Genomic DNA, 20,548 nt, shown 5'->3' with positions numbered 1-20,548 from the left:
GCGCCCGGGCCGCTCCTGCCCCCTGCGCACAGCCTTGCAATACGCACAGGTCTAAACAGCTCCGTGTTTCAGTACTTCTGGAGCCTGAGCGAAAGATCTCAGCCTCGCCTAATCGGCAGATCCAGGGAGGAATCGTGCAGGAAATGCCCAGCGATTCTTCAACCCGTGTTGCTTATGGGAGATTTGAAAGCCTCTCTAAGGGACTGCCGTGTTGCTATAATTTTACACGTAGCCTATGGGCAGTAGTACAGCCTCCCGCGAGCATGCCCCCGGCTGTCCGGCACGGCCCCGACTCTCGCCCTCACGCACCTCCCTGGGCAGCTCGCAGGGGTCTGGCAGGACGGGAGTCCCGCGGCGGGATCTGCTGGCCGGCGCCTCTCCCTCCCTGCCCTTCCCCCGACATCGCCACCTGCCTCCACCTCAGGCCCTTTCCCGAAGTAACATCTCCCCTCACAAGCGAACCCGATGTGATGGATAACCAGAGGGACGGGAGCCAGGGCAGGCAGCAGGCTAAGTGCGCCTTTTTATTAACTTCTTGTAAAGTAATAGCTCCATTTTAGCTGTCACTCCTGTCAAACAACAGCCGCACAATAGCGTGTGATGGGCTCTTCCCGGCGCCGGAGCTGCAGGCAGCACACTGCAGCCAGGCAGGCAGCTGGGCACACCGCACTGCCGGGGCCGCGCGGGCTCCCTGCCACCAGCGAGGGGGCGAAGGGGAGCCACGGAAGACCAAGGGATGCACCTTGTCCCTTCTACCCCATCGGGACCCACTCGGATCCCAAACAAAGCCGGGCAGCCGGGATTCAGGCTTATCCGAGCCACCGTGTGCTGGAGAGGGGCCGCACGGCTCGCCTCCGCCGCCGCGGGCGACGCTCTCCGGGCACCCGGCACCGCACACGGGAAAAGCCCGGCAGACGGGGGGCAGGATGGGCCTGGGGCGTGAGGCACGGCGGGGGCCGAGGTGCGGGACCGAGGCGGGGCGCTGCAACGGGGCCGGCCCCGGCTCCCCGTGGGGACGGGGTGAGAACGGGTGCTGCTCCAGCGTTGTCCCCCCGCCTCGGTGCCCGGCCGAGCGGGAGGAGCACAGCGGCCCCGCCGGCTGCGGCTGTGGCTGCTTGCGGGGCTCCGTCGGGGGCGGGCACATGCGTACAAGCAGCTCATCCAGGCAAACACCCCTCACATCTTAAATGAGCTTCATTTAGCAGCAGGCGCTTCAGTCGGGCTGGGAGCTGCGGGGCTGCGCTCTGAGCGCCGCGCGTGGAGCCCCCCCGGGGCAGGCCAACCTCGACGGAGCCCGCCGCGCCCCGCTCTCGATGGGACTGAGCGCGGCGGCGGCTCCGCGCTCGGGCGGCGGAGGCTGAGCGCGCCCCGCGGGGGCGCCGGGCATGGCCGCGGGCGGGCGGGGGCCGAGCCGTAGCCGCGGGCACAGCGCCCTCGCGGGGGGCACCGCCGCGGCCATGGAGCGCCGCTGATCGCCGCCGCCGCCGGGAGACAATGGCCCTGCACAAACTCTGCTCGGTGCTGGAAGGTAGGAGCCGCGGGCGGCACGGCGCCCCGCCGGAGCGGGGACCGCGGTACCCCCGGCGGCGCCGCCCCTTCGGCTGCCCCGCGCTGCCCCCGGCGCCCTCCCTGCGCCGGCGGAAACTTCGGAGCGGCGGGCGCGGGCGCTGCGCAGGGGCGGCCGCCCCGCTTCTGCCCGGGCTGCTCTTCTTGGGCAGCTGCCGGCGCTCCGCACCTCCCCATCGCACCGCCCCACGGCCCCGCGTCCCTGCCCGGCGGCCGCCGCTCTCTGGCCCCGCTCTGCCCCACGCGAGACACAGCGCCGCGGAGCCGGCTCGGGGCCGCCGCTGCCGGAGCCCGGCGCGGGGCCGGGCCGGGGGCCCGCACCCATCCCGGGCTGCCCCCGGTCCCGGGCAGGCGGCGGAGACATCTCGGCACCTCGGGCTTGGGAGGCTCCAGTGGCGGGGACACCTTGATACCTCGGGCTTGAGAGGTTCCAGTGGCGGGGACACCTCGGCACCTCGGGTTTGGGGGATCCCACCGTTAGGAACACCTCCGGTTCGGGGGGTTCCTAGCCTGCAGAAAGGTGGGTCACAGTGGCAGCGACTCTAGCCCAGTGATCCGTATATTCCCGAGGCACACGGGCAGTATCCTACGTTCGTCTTTTCACAGTAAAAATACTCTTTGCTTTTGGGACTCTCCTGACGAGCTGCTCAACACTGTTCAGCTTATCACACTTGTTATCGGGAACAAGGTCTGTTTTCATTAAGGTTTTCATAAAATCAGTCGCCCCAGTCACAAGCTACACCCTGACCGGTGTTTACCTGTGCCTTTCTTCTTGAGGCTTTTAAATCTTGTTTCTAACTTATTTGTGTTCAGAGGTAAACAACGGAGCAAGGCTCCTCATCCGAGCATTTCTTTGTGCTATTATTTATACAGCTCGACAATGGGCGAGGGGTTTCTGTTAGAAATCTTGATGTGGCACTTAACCTTGTGCCTCAAGAGATTATTTCTAGTATTCTGTATCTTCTTGAGCAATAGCAGACTTGATGGGGATTCCAATCTGTTGTTTTGGGTTTCTTTTAATGATGATTATTATTTTAAATTATTTTGGTAGGAGATGTTAGTGTCACTGCATGCATTATTGAAACCAACAAGGCACTACTGCAGAGTGCAGAACTGTTTTGTGTATGCATTGATGTCTTCCCACAATATGAAAGTTGTAAAGAAGTCTGTTTTAAATCCAGAATGTTTCCGTGGGCCATAAAATCCCATGTTCCTGGCATGAAGGAGTTTATGTCTTTGGGGTTTCAAAAAATATTTTTCATTTATTAGCATCATAACTGAGAGACAGAAGATACTTGTTCTTAATAAATGTCTGTCTCTCTATATTGTTAGCCATCTACTGAGTTTAGACAACATAGAAACATATGGCTTACATGGGGAAGACAAGGCATTTAAATTTTTTTCTACTGCCTCTTTTAAGTAACATACTTAAATATCAGAAGCCACTACAAAACAACCATAAAATACAGCTGTTGTATCTGCTACTTAAATACTTTATACACATACAGATTTAATTACATTTCAAAAAATATGTGATTGCTGCAAAATTGACTGTACAGGTTTTCCACCAAACAGACCTGTATATTTTTTTTATAATCACACTAGTGTCCGGGTAAAAAGTCCCTCTACAGGAAGTTTTTTGTATTTTTCATAATCCATAAATTGCACAAAGCCATTAGTCAATAAGCTGTTAGTATTCTAAACGCATCCCTTGCCATGACTACAGAAACAACCTATCATTACTTAGCATCATAAACTCCCTTTTAGCTCTGCTTCAATAGAAGTCGTTACACAGTCCCATTATTATACCTAATCAGAAACAAAAAAGTATATTCCTGTAGATTGGTGTATAGATTCAATTCCAGAAGGAAACTGCTGGGAAAAAAATTCAAAGTAACCATCCATATTTTACAAATTGCAGCTTAAATTCTGCATGGAAGCCCTACCTACAGTGGTAGTATTTTTTTTTTTTCTCCATACAAATAGCTTTGTGTACAGAACGGGGGGAGTTCTGCTAAACCACATGCAAAGTATCATGAAGCTTAGTGTATCATGAGAAGTCATATTTTATTAGCTATTTCTTAGAAACATCTTCTGTTCTTAACATGGAATATCTGTCATCCACAAATAATCTATTTTGTGGCTGTTACCTCAGGGCAGAAAAGAGCCCATCATACTTTGTGGCAGTTGGAATTTCTTATATTAAGCTTGTTTAGAGCTATTCTTCTGTTCTTCCTCAGCTGTCAATATCAAGGGCTATTTAAATAAAAACTTAATGTAATTCTTTGTCTCTGTCCATAGTGTTCAGCAAAACTTCTAAAAGTCTCATACTGAGTCCCATCATCCTGCATGGATTATTTGCTCTCCTCCAGCTCTCCCAGGCAGCAGTGCTGAGTGGCAGCGCTGGTGGAGCACAACAGCCCGGAGATTTCAGTGGCTGCAGCTTTTGCTCAAGTGGAGCCCAGCCAATGCCCACCTGCTTTCTCAGTGGGCTCTGGAACCTCTTGGAGGCCAAGAGCTTGCTGCATTTGGGCTGTTGGAAGACAAAGCCTTTGCCTCCTGCCTTCAGTTCTCAATGACATCTTAAACATGCTAGAATCATTCCCTGAGCCTGGCACAGCTTGCAAAATGCAACTGCTCTACAACAATAAAGCACCACAACCTTCCACTTCACGAGAGAGAAAAGCAGCTGCTTTCATAATAAAGCCATGCCCCTGTTAGGCTTGGGATGTAAATATACCTACCTACCCTGAATATCCTCATACCTGGTATTCCCCCAAAATGTGTTTGCTAAGAACTTGTTCCCATGCTTCAAATATGCTCCCTCTTTCACTTCCATATGCTGTTATTTGCTTTAAAAAACTGTACAAGCTGTCAGTTAAATCCTTCCTCTACATTAGTTTTGGTCTATTTCAGTTAATATATTGGATTAATTTAGAAAGCCAAAAAGAGAATTCTGTGGCTTCTGACCCAGTAATTCAACAAGCAGCCAGGGATAGAACAAATTACTGCTACATTCCCAACCTTCCAGTGGACTACAGAATTATTTCCAACTCCATCAGGTTGCAAGAATGTGGACTGCTATGGTTTAACTTCCTGCCATTCTGCTCCAGCTCTTCATTTGCATTTTGGCATGATTTTAACAGTTAATTTCTCACAAACAAGTAGTGTTAGGAAGTAATGCTTCCTTCCACACAAAAGCTAGAAATTATGGCTGCCTATTTCCAAAACCAAAAGGTGTAATAATGCCACAAAAAGCTGAAAGCAAGCAGAAAAAAAGGTTATTCAAAAATCTCCTAATAGTTTCATGATTTGTTCATTGAAGCCAAAAGCAAAGTACTGACTGTAGAAGCTACAGTGACCCTAATGAAGGCAGTATCAAGTGAAGTCAGAATATTATTTTTTACTTAAACAGTATCTACTTTCTGCCTTTTCTGCACTGAAAAAAAGTGAAGCTCCAAACTGCTTGTAGTGCTAAGCAGTTCAGCAGAAGTGTTTTACACCTTGCTCTTAATACACAAACATCATATTCAAAATGTACCACCCTGAAGCATAACTTCAAATACATTAAGTCCTCTTTTTCCTAAGACATAGATGACCATGACCATTAAAATTTTTACAGAACAACTTGGTTACAATTTCATTGATATTAATAGCAAGTTTCAGTGTGTAAATCCTGTATATGGCTGTAGCCAGAGTATAGAATAACACTGGATTGAAGCTAAAGGAGCTACTAAATTATGTATCCCTATCTAATGAAAAAGTTAAGATTTTCAGCATCTTCCTTAAGGTTTAATTCACAGGAAGAGATTAGACAGAAAAATGACCCTTGAAGTAAAACTTTATAAGCTATTCATCATTTATGAACCTGTCAGAAAGTCATAATTCACTGGAGAAATGAAGAGGGCTGCTAATTGCACATACTCTAGAATGTGTAGTTTACATATAAATTAAACCCAGCACTAGGAGTATAACCTGTCTGGACTGAAGCAAAGTTTTAGTGTCTTGGATTCAAGCTGGGATTCTAACTCTGCAAACAAGCTTGCTGCTTGTCTGCCTTGTACATTCCAATTTGTTTTTTTTTTTTTTTTTTTTTTTAATTAATGAAGCACTTACAGTCTAGGACAACTTAAGCAGCTTGCTACCTTTAAACAGCTTGCTGCCTCCCTCTGTCAACATACAACTGGCAACTGCCACCTCAAATACTGCAAGATTTGGGGGTAGGAGAGTATAAATTTTACAACCAAAACCAGCAGGTAACTTTTAATGAAAAAAAAAAAATCCACATTTCTTTCAGATTAACTTTGTGCTTCACTTAGTTCTCTGTTATTACAAAGCTGACTCCACTATGCAGCAGGAAAGGATGGCCAATATGTTAAGAAATCATTTCACAAAACCTCCTTCTTTATCATATGGTAAAATTGATGAACACTAAGTTAAGTCTTTTTTTAAGGGACTGAGAGTGAAAAGCTGGAAAAGAAAAAATTGTAGTCTGTACATAACATGAAAGAAGATAGCAGAAAAGTACTTTAAATATTAATTTCATAATAGACATTCCAGAAATGATTTCCACTGAAAAATATAGTATATTGCTAATAAATAAGAGAAGATTAAGAACTCTGGTACAATCTGATCAATTTTTAAGTCAAAAGTATCACTATCCAATTTCTCTAGGAATAAGCTATTTCTGGGAAAGATGTATTCAGAATAGTCATGTGCAGCAGGATTAGCTCTGTCAGCTAGAGGGAAATCATCTGAACTTAGAAGTCAGTGTACATATTTTAATAAGGTTTTTGAAACCCCTCATCAACATGGTTTGCACATGCAGTCTTCTCATCAGTCTCTTGCTGCACACAGCTTGGAGATGAAAAAAAAAGGCTCTTCCATATAAAAAGGGAAGTTCCTATTTTAAAAATGAAAGCTATCATTCTTCTGGCAGAAGTTTTGCTGGCAGACAGACCCAGGGATGGATTATAAGTAACAGGATGTGGAACAACTGGCGAAATGAAGCAGCCCACAGCTGCTTATACGTTTCTAATGGAGGAGAGGATCAGAAACGTTAAATGTTTTTAGCCATCCTAGAGGGGATTCTGTCACAGATCCATCCAAGCATGAATTGTTCTGGAGATGATTTTTATCAAAGGGACGTGGGAGACTTGCACTTACTTCCTGAATCAGTTAACCTGGTTTCTCTGCAGAGATAGAGTCCCAATTTATTTCTCTGGCAATCTTAAAGAGAGGAATCCCTACTGGAAACAGCTGGAGTGAGATGAAACTGTTATATCTGAGAATAGACCTGAGTGCATTCAGATATCGTGCTGGCAGTTAATGGCTAACAAGATTTGGATCTTAGAAGGCACCAGAGTCACTGTTAATAGCTGGTAAAGCCCACTTCTGCTATCAAGCTTCTGTGAGAAGGATTAAAAATGTGTTGGCAGCTCCACTAGCATGCTCTGGGTGAGACTTAAACCAGCTAAAATATGTCTTGCCTGATGCACACCTTCATCTCTGTACTTTATTCTGTGACAATCCTGGTGTATGTTCCAATATGAGGAAACCAGTGGAGCTGTTAATAGGATAAGTTGTAGGCAGCCACCTTAAATGCTCTTTGATACTCATTTTACCTATCTGCAAATGTTCTGTTGAGACTGCAATAGATTAAGGAAGGTGTACAGACTATGAACTATAAAAATGTTTGGGATTCAAAAACTGCCATGTTTCCATCCTCAGCAACAGAATTGTTAGTCTTAAATACAGCAGCAACAGATGCAATCCAGTGTTTCTTTTGTCAATTAACAAACATAGCAAATGCTAGGCAGAGAGAGAAAAATGTCATTCCTTGAAATTTACAGTGTGTGTTTCTGAGCTAAAAATGGCTTGAATCCTAAAGCAGTTAATAAGCTTTTTGAAAGAAAATGAGGTGACCATGCACACAGAATAACATGAAATCCAAAGTGTCTGGACACTTTACCTGTCTGTCTAAATTGCACAAGTTCTTTACAAGACCACCCACCAGTCAATCACTCACTTTGAATTTGTGCAGCAACTAATCCTTGATCAGAGTCCTTAAAAGCAACCAAAACATGTAATTAATGTTGGCCAGAGAATAGGATAGGATATAATAGTCATAAATGTCCCCAGCACAGTCATAGCTAATATTGCTGTTTAGACACATGAGTAAAAAATGGATATAAAACCTGAAATACTGTGATGAGCAGTTGCTGAAAGTAAGGCTAATTTTAGTATACAGGGCAAATGAGGAGCTAAGTTTAAGAAGAATACACAGAAAAGGAACCAGTCCCATAAGGCAAAACAGAGGGTATAATTAAGATCAAGCATTTGTTACTCTAGGTTGTATCTGCCAGAAAGAAGCAGGCATCCTAGCAAGATTTTCCAACATGCATGACCCATGTGTTGCCAGTTACCATCTATCTGGACTATCTGTGTACAAGGTGCTGCCTAATCCAAGGAGCAGAGCACAGAGATCCAATGAATCCTGCTTTAAGCAAAGTCTGTCATCTTTATCCCTAGGATTCTGGCTACCATTATACTAAGAATGTGTAATACTGTAAATGATAAAGTCTTTATTTTAAAAAATGGTGGAATGCTTCTCAGTTGTGCCTGACTGCTCCCCAGTTTGATATTCAGCTTGCCCTGCATGCATAGATCCCCCATTGTCATCACTGAAGACAGACACTGCTCTCAGAGCCACACAGCAAATCGAGTCTGTTGTCTCTGTGTGATCTCTGTGTGATGATCCCTAGAGCATGCAGAAAGAGCAGGGGAAAGATATATCATAGGGAGCTCAGAGCTGTACTGTATCCCATGATATGTTTTGCCATAAAGTACAAGCATATGTCAGATTTGCAGCCTAAAGCACTTGTTTATCTAAGCAACATGCTGATTTCTTAGTATTGGGTTGAGCACCCATTTACTGCAAAACTAACTATAGTATTCTCATTTTAAAGAGAAGTAGGAGCCACACATTTGTGAACCTCCCTATATATACTACAATGCAGAAATTGCCTTCTATTTTTCTTTCTAAGCTTAGATTAACTTTAAAAAAATAAGGAAATGCCAACAAAGAACATCTTGACTTCTACAAACAATGCAGTTTATTACACCAGTTCAGGGGCTTCTTTTATGTTATTCCATAAGTCTACTTCAGCAACAGAACAGTGGAACTTAAATTGTATGTTTAGTGTCTTCACTTTTCAAAATTTATGCAGCTGTCTGCAGGCTATGTGGTCTAAAATATTTAATGCAAAGAAGTGAAGAAAATGAAAAATCCATTCTTTTAAAAACAGACAGAAGCTGGCTGCTTTTTCTATGTTCCTAGTTCATACACAGGTATAAACTATCAGAGCTCTAAATAGTAGTACAAGAGTTTGCACCATAATTCATGAAATGCAAGTACAAATACCAGATTCATGAATAAAAGAAGCTCCTCAATCTCTGCCTCGGTGTCCGTGCTGCTGATGGCTTAAGGATGGCCTGTTCTGCAGGGTACAGATCATGAAGTGGAAGCTCACTGTAAGGTGCAGAAGCACTAACTTTTATTACATTTGTCACCTAAGTATCTCTAAGTTTATAAGGTCAGTGTTGCATAGCTCAGGCTCCTCTGGTAGAATTCTCACCATACTCCTCCAGTAAAAACAAAACACCCAGCAGCTCTGCCCTTGAATCCCTTTGATAGTCAACGCAATCCTGCACTGTGCTGTTGCTTATATCAGCAAGCCATGTTCAAGTGGCATTTTTACTCACTACTTGTTCTTCCTGAAGCATAATAGACTATGGAGCTAAGCCTAGACTTATCTTCCATTCACACTGAAGAATAGTCATGTCAGAGAGATCTCTAAGAGACTTTAAAAGAGGAGAAAAGGAGCAGAGAAATACTGTGTCCCATTGTAAGTTCAGGTGCATAATAACTATATGAATTGTAGTTTATTAGAAATAAAAAGATCATTCTTCATCCTTCTGGAAGTGCTACAAGACTGTTAGTGAAAGTAGTTCAGTCTCTCATGTCTGTTGTAATTCCTGTGACTGTCCCTGCTGCAGTACCAGGACAGTGGTTCAGCACTAGCTCCCTACTGCACCAATTTCCAGGATTTGTCTCTTCCCTAGACATCTTCCTCCTTATGGATTTCTACTGTCCAAATTAGTTTTTGAGATTCGAAATTAGTTTTCCAGGAAGTAGTATGAATTTAGGACACCAAGAGATTGCTTTGTTGTTTTTAAAATGCGCACAAAAATGGGTTAATGGAAACAGTCTGAAAAGTCTAAAAATATCCTGATTATTTTTTTCCTTTAGTTTCATCCTTAGTATTGATAGACCTTGTTTTCAGCCCCTTAACTCCTGTTGGTTTTCCCACATTATACTGTGTCATGTCAGTGCACTCAGTTTAGGGCAATACTTCCTCAGGCAATCCTGCCCAGTACTCTAAGGAAGAACAGGTAAGTCCTCTCCACCTTTTTGCCAGCAATGTCTCACTGATGAAGACAGCACACACCCTGACCATTAGGCAGAGACACCTCTTTTCTTTATCATACTGTCACCCAGGATAAAAGTAGTGCCAAAGGAAGATCCTGGAACATTTGCTACCTGGGCTACTCCAAATACATCTTAAGGGTTGTTGAGAGCATGAGAAGGATGGGCATTGCCAGGGAAGGGCAAGAAAGAGGTGTAAGAGGTTAAAGCTGAAGAGGATGAAAAGGGCAGGGAACAAAGAGAAGGTGGCCCATACTATTCCCAGTCATCCATATAACATGACAAAAGGAAGACAGTAAGACAAATATTCAACCCATATCTTCTGCAGTTGCCTGCATATCCATGCTGCTCTGCAAGGAATAGGCACTGTTTGTTTGCATTTACACGCATGCAGGCACCGGACTATTTATAGAAACAGTACAGCTCTAGTGAAAGCCAATCAGGCTTTCTGAAGTCCTTTTAGGGGGGTTGTTTCTTTACCCACATCAGCAAGAAGGGAAATAAGTGGTTAACATAACAGAACATGTATTCTTATGTTGTTTCCACCAGTACAATCACTGAAATAAATGTAGATGCATACTGAAATTTAAAAAAAAATGTTTATTGTAACAGTGGTAGCCATAGTAAAGAGTTGTACTAAATAAAACCAAAGTAAACCAACAAACCCTCAATTTTTCACTGTTATTTGAAATTGAGTGTTTGCATTCATTTTGTTAGTCACATGTTAATTTCACTCATATTTCTCTGTGTGTTTACTTTAAGAAAAAAAGTCAAAACTCGTTTTGCATTTTGAGAAGCAGCATAAGTTACACAGAACTTCCTCTGTCCTTGCAAAACAGAGGGTAGGCATAGCACATCTTTAAGAAAGGTGAACTCAATAGAACATACTGGCACATTATTTACACAGGGTTGGGGAAACTGCCTTTACTTTAGCAATAGAGGTCAACGTTGAAGTGTTGCACCAACACCAGTGGAAAAAAAAAAAAAAAAGAGAGATTGACAACTTTATAACCACTGTCAAGATTCTCTGTTAGGGACAAGTGATCTCAGGAGTACAAATGCATTGTAAGTTCATAACTCATAAACTCAGATTTTTCAGTGTACAGTTTAAACAGAGAAACTGCAAAAATAAACTGTAAATAATTGTGAAATAATATCATCTATGTAAGGAATAGTAAAAACTAAAACCAGCTGAAAACTAACGTCAGTTGTGTTAATAAAGATGGGATATTTGTTCATTTGCTTTAAAGACTAGAGAACATCCATAACTGAATACCAGTAATGGGTGCTAGATACTTTCTTCTGAAGGAGGAATTTTCAGTCTAGGGTGAGTCAGTAATGATTAGCAGCATCTGCTTTGTATTTGGATAATGACAGATAGTATATTTTTAAGTGTATTAATATTGATGAAAATGCAGAATTATTGCAGAGATGGAAATTGAAAAACTACTTAAATCTTCACCTACTCTAACATAATCCACCCCTAAAAATCAAATCAGCTTCTAAGAACATAGCGCTTGTTTGCAAGACCCATATGGTATTTTAGAAAACACCCACAGTTATGAACCTGACTTACACAGGAAAAAGCAGTTGTTGGTGAGGAAAGTTTCAGAATGAAACACAGTCTACTTCAGTATGGGTAGAGAGAAGAAAGAAAGCAGAAACATACAAAATAAAACATAAATGCTAGATGGACACTTTCAGGAGCAGGCTTTGATTCCTTTAATCTTTTCCCAAGATAACATATCCATGCCAGTGTTACAGGAGCAGGATGAGTTGAGTCAAGATCGCTGTGGTTCGCAGTGAGTGCATGCTCACTCTGCAACTCCAAAGGGCTCAAAGTCCAACAGCAGCACAGGGAAAAGCACAGATGGAAAAAAAGCCATTTCAACTGAGCCACTAAAATGCCTGAGAAACAAGGCAGGAAGGCTGGGAAAAGAAAATTAATTTATTGAATGTGACAATAGAATTCCTGCTGAAATCTCTTTTTGCCCTGCAGTGCTAAGGCCATGCCTGCCTAACAAGTAGATTAAGAACATGGGAAGGGCCATACCAGGTCACATCAAAGGTCCATCATGCTTGGTACCTTCTTTTACAGAGATATAAAAGAAGAACATCCCAGACTTCCAACAATTTATGGCTTAAGGGGTTTCTGAAACAGAAATTTCTACCTCAAGGGTGCATTATGAATTATGTGCATTAAAAAAAAAAAAAAAGGAAAAAAAAAGAAAGAAAAATCTTTGTTTATTTTGAACATGCCACCTGCTCACTTTGTCTGACACCCCCTGGTTCTCTACTGGAATAGACAAGCAGTAGTTGCTCAGTTCTCAATCTCAATGATACTTGTGGTTTTGTAACTTGTGTCCTATCTCCCCTCAGCCACCTTCCTCCAAGGCAGTCCAGGCCTGCTTAGCCAGTTCTGTAAGAGATGTGTCCAGAATTTCCAAGATACTCCAGATGCAAGCAAATGAAAGATTTGAAGAGTGGCATATTAATTTACTCTATTTCATTCTCTTTCCCCCTCTCAGAAATCCTAAACAATTTGAAGTGACAAAGTTGACAAAGCATTTTAGGAAAATCTAAACATTAAGGCTGCTTTTAAATTGCTGATGGAGTGTGGAATATGGAGTTTTTCATATGTGCTGTTCATACAGATGCTTCTTGGGTGCAGGGAATGTGTAAATGTGAGGGAAAGGCCAAAAGTGAAGCAGCCAGAAAGGAAGGAAAGAACGAGGGAGGCTCTCCATCTCCAGAATGTGCATCTGTCCATTTTCTACTGCCTCATCATTTGCAGAAATCACTGGTATTGTGTGGCAGCATCACAACAACCAGTCTTGCAAGCACAAATCTGAAATCTATGGAGGGGTTAAGACCATGCAGTGTCTCCAGTGGTCCGGATTAATTTCTTGGAAGCTGGAGAAGTCTTTTGCACACATTATGCAAATAGAGTTTTAGGATAAATATGATTCATTATAGCAGTGAAACATCTTGTTTCAGGATATAAAAGTTTTATAGACAACAGATACCATGTAAACTCTAGAAAATAATCTTAAAAGTCCCCTCAAACAATGAATTGCTGTTCTTATACGCACTTTCTTGAGGAACCTGGAAGAAGAATCAGTGCACATAGATTTCACTGGTTTCATAAGTTAAAATTTTAAAGAAAACACATAAATTAATTACATCTTTTAATATGTTCTGAGTTGTTTTGGTCAGTGATGCCAGGATTTGCATGAACTGGGACTGCAGAAAATGGCCTGTAACTTTGACGAATGATGTTTTTCCTGTCCAATTTCTCTCATCAGTGTTGCTTGTAACAATCCTGGTAGTGGAAGGCATTGCTGTTGCACAGAAGACACAAGGTAAAATTTTAGTTTGATGATTTTCTCTCAAAAATTGGAAGAGTTTTATAACTTTTAGTTGAGCAATATAAGTGAAAAGAAATGTTTGTATTCAGATATGAATAGCTCTTGAATTACCAGTATGAATTGCAGTATTTTCCATTTTCCCCCATTTGCTGCATTTTCTCCCAAATGAACAAAACCATGTAGTCACAAAGAACATGGAAGTTTCACTTTCCCAGGTAAAGTTCTACAGTTTTAGATGTTAGAGGTGGGAAAGAAACCACCACAGAAATTCATGTTTTCTGTATCTGACAACAAGCTTTTCAAATAGTCCACCCACAAACATTTTTGAAGCCTGCTGAGTGGGGAAGGAATCAATTTCACAAACCTTATTTTTTCATATGTGGGATTACCCACACTTAAGAGAGAAGAATTCCTTGAACTGCCACCTACAGAATTTTCTTGAAAAATTTCTGCAGAAGAGAGAGTTTTCACCCCCATAAATCAAAAAGCTGTCAAGATACCAGTGAAAGGTGATGTAATTTACTGGAGGCATCTAAGACCTGTACCAGCATGGATGTCCTCTCACAGGTCTGCAAATTAAAAGTGTGGAAATACAAATAATACTGTGAGTATCTGTGAGATTTAGGAAATATCGAGCAGAAAATACATATCCTGTGTCTTACTCTCTGCAATTCTGTGGATACCAAGGAGAAGGGCCAAAGGTATTTAAGACTATCAGAGATCACACTATTCCCAACCTCATCTCTGTGGATGAGGAAATCTGAACCAAGCTCTGTGAATGATCCAGCATTAAGAGTTACCTTACTAAACTGCATAATCTCAGTCCCAGAACACATTTCCCTGTACATCCAGAAGAGGAGCTTTGATCCTAGATGAGACCCTTAGCTACCAGGGCCATCTAGGAATTTTATTAACTACCATTGCTGTATTTAGTGTATTTGCATACTGAAATTCATTCTGTTACAAACATCCTGTATTCCAACAAATTACTGTAAATAGATATCCAACCTTAGCATATTCTGGAATAAGGGTCTAAACCAGTGAAAGCTGACAAATATTTCTGACTATATTTACATAGGAATGGAGATTACATAACGCATAAAATAATGGTATTGGCAGCCACTGTGACTATTTCACTTAGAAAGAAGAGTATCAAAAACATGAACTGAGTTGGGGGAAAAAAAATTACTCCCCCTCCTTTCCAAGGATCTCTGGATATATTTGATATTCAAAAACTGATTTCTTTAGGATATACCCCACCAGAAAATTAAACATAAGATTTTCTTAGATAGATATTAATGAATGCCTTTCAAGAGGGCTTGCAACCAAAATAAATTACTTTCTTCCTTATAGGCTATGTATCATGCCAGAATTTTACTTTAGCAAATCTGCATGCTTGCAGAAAAAACTTATTTGATCACTTTTTTTTTGCTTAAGGTGGGCAAAATATTGGAGTGAATCGCATTCCTCCCACTCAGTGTGACAACTGGGTCCGGACCAGTAATGGAGGGCATTTTGCTTCACCAAACTACCCAAACATGTACCCACCCAATCAAGAGTGCATCTATATCTTAGAAGGTACATGCTTCATTTCTGTTTTGTTTTGCTGTAATCTTACTGTTAAATGGAAAATCTTGAACTGTTAAAACTGTCATCTTACACTGCTGTAAAGGATTGCATGGCCATACTGGTAATATAATGAATTCTACAGCCATTTACTTGAACAAGAAGCTAAATTTTCTCTCTCAAGTTATAACAACAAATAAATAAGAAATGCAAACAGTAAAAAATTAGCTATATAGAATAAGACATATCCTCACAGCAGGAAAAGGAGAAGCATATCTACTGTAATCTATGAAGATATGGAATTAGTAAGATAAAAATTGTAGCTTGTTACCTTAATATCACTGATAATAGATTGCAAAAGATGAAGGCTATTTCATACCATGCTGTAATCTTCTACCTCACCAGCAGAAAACCTTTATGCTGTCCTTCATTAATAAAAAAGATAAATTTGGTGCCATAGCACTGTACTAAAAATACAGAGATTTGTTAGCACTGCTGAGGTTACTATTAAAATAATGTGATGAGAACAAAAAAATGTCATTAACTGGAATAAAACCATATTCCAATGAGAATATCTTAAATAAAGGCTGGAAGACTTGAGACACTCCAATTATTTTTCCTCTTATTAGAATGCACCCAAAACCCACTAAAGTCAGCTAAAAATATTAGTCAACCTAATCATCAGATTCATATCAATTAATTGAAATATTTCAAGTAATGAGGTTTGATGAGTTTTTATTTGTACAGCACAGTAGCGGTTCACAGGCCCCTCCTTTTTGCTTGTTCCCATGCACATCTTGGTTTTGCACCTTGCCTGCCCAGGAGTGCCCCAGGGAGCAGCCAGCCTGTCCTGCTGCAGGGCTGGGGCACAGGAGAGCTTCCAGCTCTCCTCAGTCCTTCCACAGAAACACCGTGTGTCCCTGAGTGGGGCCAAGGTCTTCCAGAATTTCTAGCCAGGATCTGCTCCTTCATGCAGACCTCTGCCAGCATTCACAGCAGCTCCAAATGCGTGTAGCTCTTGTGAGTGAGGCAGAAGGTCTGACGGGAGGGTTGGAGATGCCAGAGTAAATCCTTTTGGCATTCAGGAAAAGCAGGCAGCATGTGATTCCTCAGAGCTGTCACTCCAGATCCCAGCCAGGATCGGGAAGTTCATGAAGCGCAGCCGGTGCCAAGAATGAGGAACACTGAAGCCATTCATACAGGAGAAAGTCTTGGGATCCAAACCACAGATGTGAGAGTCAGGATTTAGGGCTCTGATCCCAATCCTGCCACAGGCTCAGAACTCACCAATATGCAATATGTAGCCACCTGCATATTACTGACATACATGAAGCACTTACACTTCCCTGAAAATTTTAATAAAAGATGTCTTCTGTGAAAAGATCTACAAATTTGGACTTTATGTTTCAGAAATAGTGAGTAGTTCTTCTTATCTTTCTCTTTTCCATTCTTTTCTGCATAGCTCAGTGTTTTGTCCTTTTTTATGTATTTTGCTTTCACAGAACACTTGTTTTAATTTATATCGTAATATGTAACTTTGTTTGAATACCTTTGTATGTATCTTCATATATGTTATATGTGCTGCATTAAATTAATGCGATTTCTGAATTTTCAACAATTAAGATCAGCAAGCAAAAACTTTTGCATGGTTCTATGCAAAAGTAACTTTAAGAAAATAATGTCTAAAATTTTTGTAGCAGACTGCAGATGTGTTTTGAGAAGTTTCCAGTTTCTTTTTTATCTTGCTGTTTTGGAGGCCTGTCTCTTCGTTACTTCATGTCTTTGTGTTTTTTCATCAAGATCTTCATTTAATCTTTTGCTCAATTTTTTTTTATGTCTAGCTGCTCCACGACAAAGAATTGAGTTGACCTTTGATGAACCTTATTACATAGAACCCTCATTTGAATGTCGGTTTGATCACCTGGAGGTTCGAGATGGACCTTTTGGGTTCTCCCCTCTCATTAATCGTTACTGTGGTCTGAAAAGTCCTGCACTAATTAGATCAACAGGGAGATTTATGTGGATCAAGTTTATTTCTGATGAGGAGCTGGAAGGAAAGGGATTTCAAGCAAAGTACTCATTTATACCAGGTAAAGATGTCTAAAATTCTGATGGAGTTAATGACTATCTGCTCCCATTAAACTCTGTGGGTGTGTTTGTCCTCAGCCCAGAGCTGCATTTCAGCATGAGCACTTATGGAGGCACAGTGACATTCTGATAGCCACAGTCTCGGTCCTGCTAATCCTACAGGCCACATGGCTAAAAACACTTGGGGAATCTTGACTGAAGGAAATTACAGATCTGTAGCTTGCTAGAGAGGAAGACAGTTGAGCTTGTTCATACTGAAGTCTTCAGCAGCACCCTTCTTTATTTGTCTACTTGTAGCAGTTTCAGCAGTGGTAGGAAAGGAAAGACAACATATGCGAAGAGCTGCCTTTTCACCAGCCTTTCTTCTAGGCATGTAAGACACTGGACAAAAACACCTGAAACAACTCTACAGTAGCACTCTAGCCAGATGCAAAACATTTTAAACCTCCATTCTGAAAACCCAGACCAAATATCTGCACAGTCTAAGCATGAGCTCTCGGTATAACTGGATTCCCCCAACCCTTGGGCTCACACAACAGAGCTGCTCTTTGCTCAGAGTGCTGTGTAGTTCTCAGGTGCAAAGGAGAGGACAATGTGCTGACAGTGCCTTTAGACAAACAAAAATTACATCTGCTCTGTGGAGCTACTTAAACCTGGCAGGGCATCCTTCTTACGTGAAAACTTGACCTGATGTCCCTTGTGCAATGCTTGACTATTGGACTTCATAGATTCTACACATGTAGTTATCAGCATTTTATTGTCCTTTGGGACAAAAGGCAATATACAAGTGTCAGCTCTACTACTTCGATAAATGTATACACAAACATAACTTCTTCATGTTATCTTTACCCCTAGAGCACATGAAAACACAATTCATGATTATATATTACTGCTTAGGGATTTAGACTCAGAAACTTCAGATTAACATGGTGACCAGAGCATTGGGAATTACATGATAAAAATGCTTTCACAGGGACAGTACTTATGCAATTTGCTAAGTCCATTTCCAAAGCCATTTCATCAACATCACCTTCAAAACTAAATTACCATAGTTGCAGGCTGGAACTTTAAATATACATTTAAACTGTATATTATTTTCACAATAGATTACTGCAATTGAAGGACTGATATTTTTCTTTTCCTTCCTCTTCGTTTATATGAAGTGTGGTAAAATATTTTATGGTTGTGAAAATGAAAGAGAACATATGCACATACTCCTGCTTCATAAAAACAGCTTACAAAGAAGGCTGAAAACCTTACAGAATTTTGCATATAGTGATCATAGATTTTCACTATAGGTAAATTTAAAAAGGAGGGCAAAGAAGGCATGTTCTGAACTGTGCTGAGTCTTAAGCTCAGGACTGAGGCATTCTAGGAGAAGTGATAAACTTTCTATATAAAAAATAATTAATCTTTCCTATAGAAAAATATGTTATAGGATCACAGAAAGAGCCAAACTCTGGACCTTCATTTGGAAAAGAACTTTGTACCAAACCATTGTGCACTTTTGCATGAATTAGTGCTTTCTTTGCATAGGACAACATTTCATAAACCATGTCTAGAGCTGTTCTATGTGGTCTAATACAAGAGAGACAGATAACCCAGGGAAAAGTACCTTTAGGACTGAACAGCCTTCTTCACATTTTTTTTTAAGAGCAGTTAGCAATTTCTAAGTGTTGATATATTCTGCTAAGCTCAGTTCAAATTGTTCAGAACTACATAGAGAGCAGTCTGATAAAATAAATCTAAATAAGCTTTTTGCATAGAGAAAGATCCCCTGTACTCTTGTGGAGCGGTTTCAGTGAAAACTGATGTAGTTAAATTCAGAATCTAATGTAGGAACAAAATACTGAATAGTAATTTTTGGTGTTATGCTTGGTAGAAATCTGAGCTATCAGGATAGAATTACCTTTTTCAGATAAGGTCAATCTTTGTGGAATAATGCTCTCATCTAAAAAAAAAACTTTGTTTCTATATGCTCCAATTGATTCAGTAAACTTTCTGGCAATTTTTTTGGTGACATAATAAAAAATGGACATAATCTGCAGATAATACTAAAGCTTGAATTGATTCTCAAGCACTGATAGCCCTGGTGATTCATGACTTCTTTCTATTACAGATCCTGACTTCACTTACCTAGGAGGTATTTTAAATCCCATCCCAGGTATAGTTTTACGGTAACAATTTCTTTACACATGAAATTTTAAATTAATGTCATATTGTATTTGACAGCAAGGTCTATCTTCTCCCTAGACTGCCAATTTGAGCTCTCGGGAGCTGATGGAATAGTACGTTCCAGTCAAGTAGAACAAGAAGGAAAAACAAAACCAGGACAAGCAGTTGACTGTATCTGGACAATTAAAGCCACTCCAAATGCTAAGGTGGGTTTTGTTCATGTAATTCAGTATATAATGGGTTTCTGTGACAGTAGCAACAGGTAATGGTCACTAACTGTGATTTGCTTAATGTTATACTTCACTGAAATGAGTCATTCAGCAGTGGCTTAGGAAATTCAGAGAGAGATTTTTTTCTGAAATTAAATTTATATAAGTCCATAGTGCTGGCTTCCTATTATTTGAAGCTTCAAATACCAAATAACTGTGAGAACTGTTTAAGCAACAATTTCCAGGGGCATTTGACTTGGATCCTGGTTATATTGGAAGACTGCAGGCAAAAATGCTGGCTGACATCTTCAGTAATTTCCAGTAAATCTCACTGCCAAAACGTAATGTTTTGCCTCCAGTGATTCTATTGGAGAATTTGGTTCTGTTCAAAGTCAACAGAACATGTGCCTGCTTCTCCCATCTATTTCACAATCCAGCACCTTGAAACCCACTTTCATCAGTAGTGTGAGCTAAATTGAAAGGCTTTACCTTGTTAGGCAGGCAGCAGGATAAAATCTTATTCACAGCCCCAAAATACAATAGCTAAAGCCTGAATCATATTCGTTTCAGAGTCATATTCATTAACTATGTTGCACAGAAGAGCATATACTTTTCTCCATAGAGCATCCATATTTTTAATTTTGCTTCTGCTTGCACATACATAAAAATTAAAAAATATTTTGAAGCAGTAGTTGCCAAGATAACAAACCTTCCCTCTGCCTTCTTACGCACTCCTAACACTTAAACTAACCAGCCCTGTTAACCACCTTGCAAGTGCATTCTAAAACAGTAACCAAAAAGATGATAATAAGAGGACAACACATGAAAGAAATTAAAAGTCCATTAATATATTTGAGCCTTTGAGGAAGTGAGTCAATTCCCAAGAGCCCTATACTAGTCTAAGTAATAGACATAGTTCTTCCAGAAACAATAACAAACCCATTTTCTCTCTACATTGGCACTTGAGTGCACTGGGTCTTGTGCTTAAGTATTTTAATAAATTATTGAATGTTGCCAGAAGGCAGAGTTATAGTTGGGTGAGTCCTGAAATTAGATCATCATCCTAAATTATTGATTTAAAACATTAC

The 20,548-nt window shown here is 41.1% G+C and overlaps 1 protein-coding gene across 2 annotated transcripts in view; it reads left to right on the top strand.

The window, feature by feature from the left end:
* The first annotated feature begins 1,187 nt into the window (after positions 1 to 1,187).
* NETO2 (neuropilin and tolloid like 2) overlaps positions 1,188 to 20,548 on the top strand; it is a 32,655-nt gene continuing 13,294 nt past the window's right edge. Inside the window, exons 1-6 of one of the 2 annotated variants that reach the window (XM_053953192.1) lie at positions 1,188 to 1,528; positions 13,360 to 13,416; positions 14,860 to 15,000; positions 16,830 to 17,078; positions 19,196 to 19,240; positions 19,330 to 19,457. In XM_053953192.1, coding sequence (XP_053809167.1) covers positions 1,495 to 1,528; positions 13,360 to 13,416; positions 14,860 to 15,000; positions 16,830 to 17,078; positions 19,196 to 19,240; positions 19,330 to 19,457 — 654 coding nt within the window. In that variant the 5' untranslated portion in view covers positions 1,188 to 1,494. The remainder of the gene's footprint in view (positions 1,529 to 13,359; positions 13,417 to 14,859; positions 15,001 to 16,829; positions 17,079 to 19,195; positions 19,241 to 19,329; positions 19,458 to 20,548) is intronic. The other variant, XM_053953193.1, reaches the window with a different exon arrangement.

Source organism: Vidua chalybeata, chromosome 11 (assembly GCF_026979565.1).
Source record: "Vidua chalybeata isolate OUT-0048 chromosome 11, bVidCha1 merged haplotype, whole genome shotgun sequence".
Taxonomy (NCBI): domain Eukaryota; kingdom Metazoa; phylum Chordata; class Aves; order Passeriformes; family Viduidae; genus Vidua; species Vidua chalybeata.
This window is presented reverse-complemented; position numbering and strand designations above follow the sequence as displayed.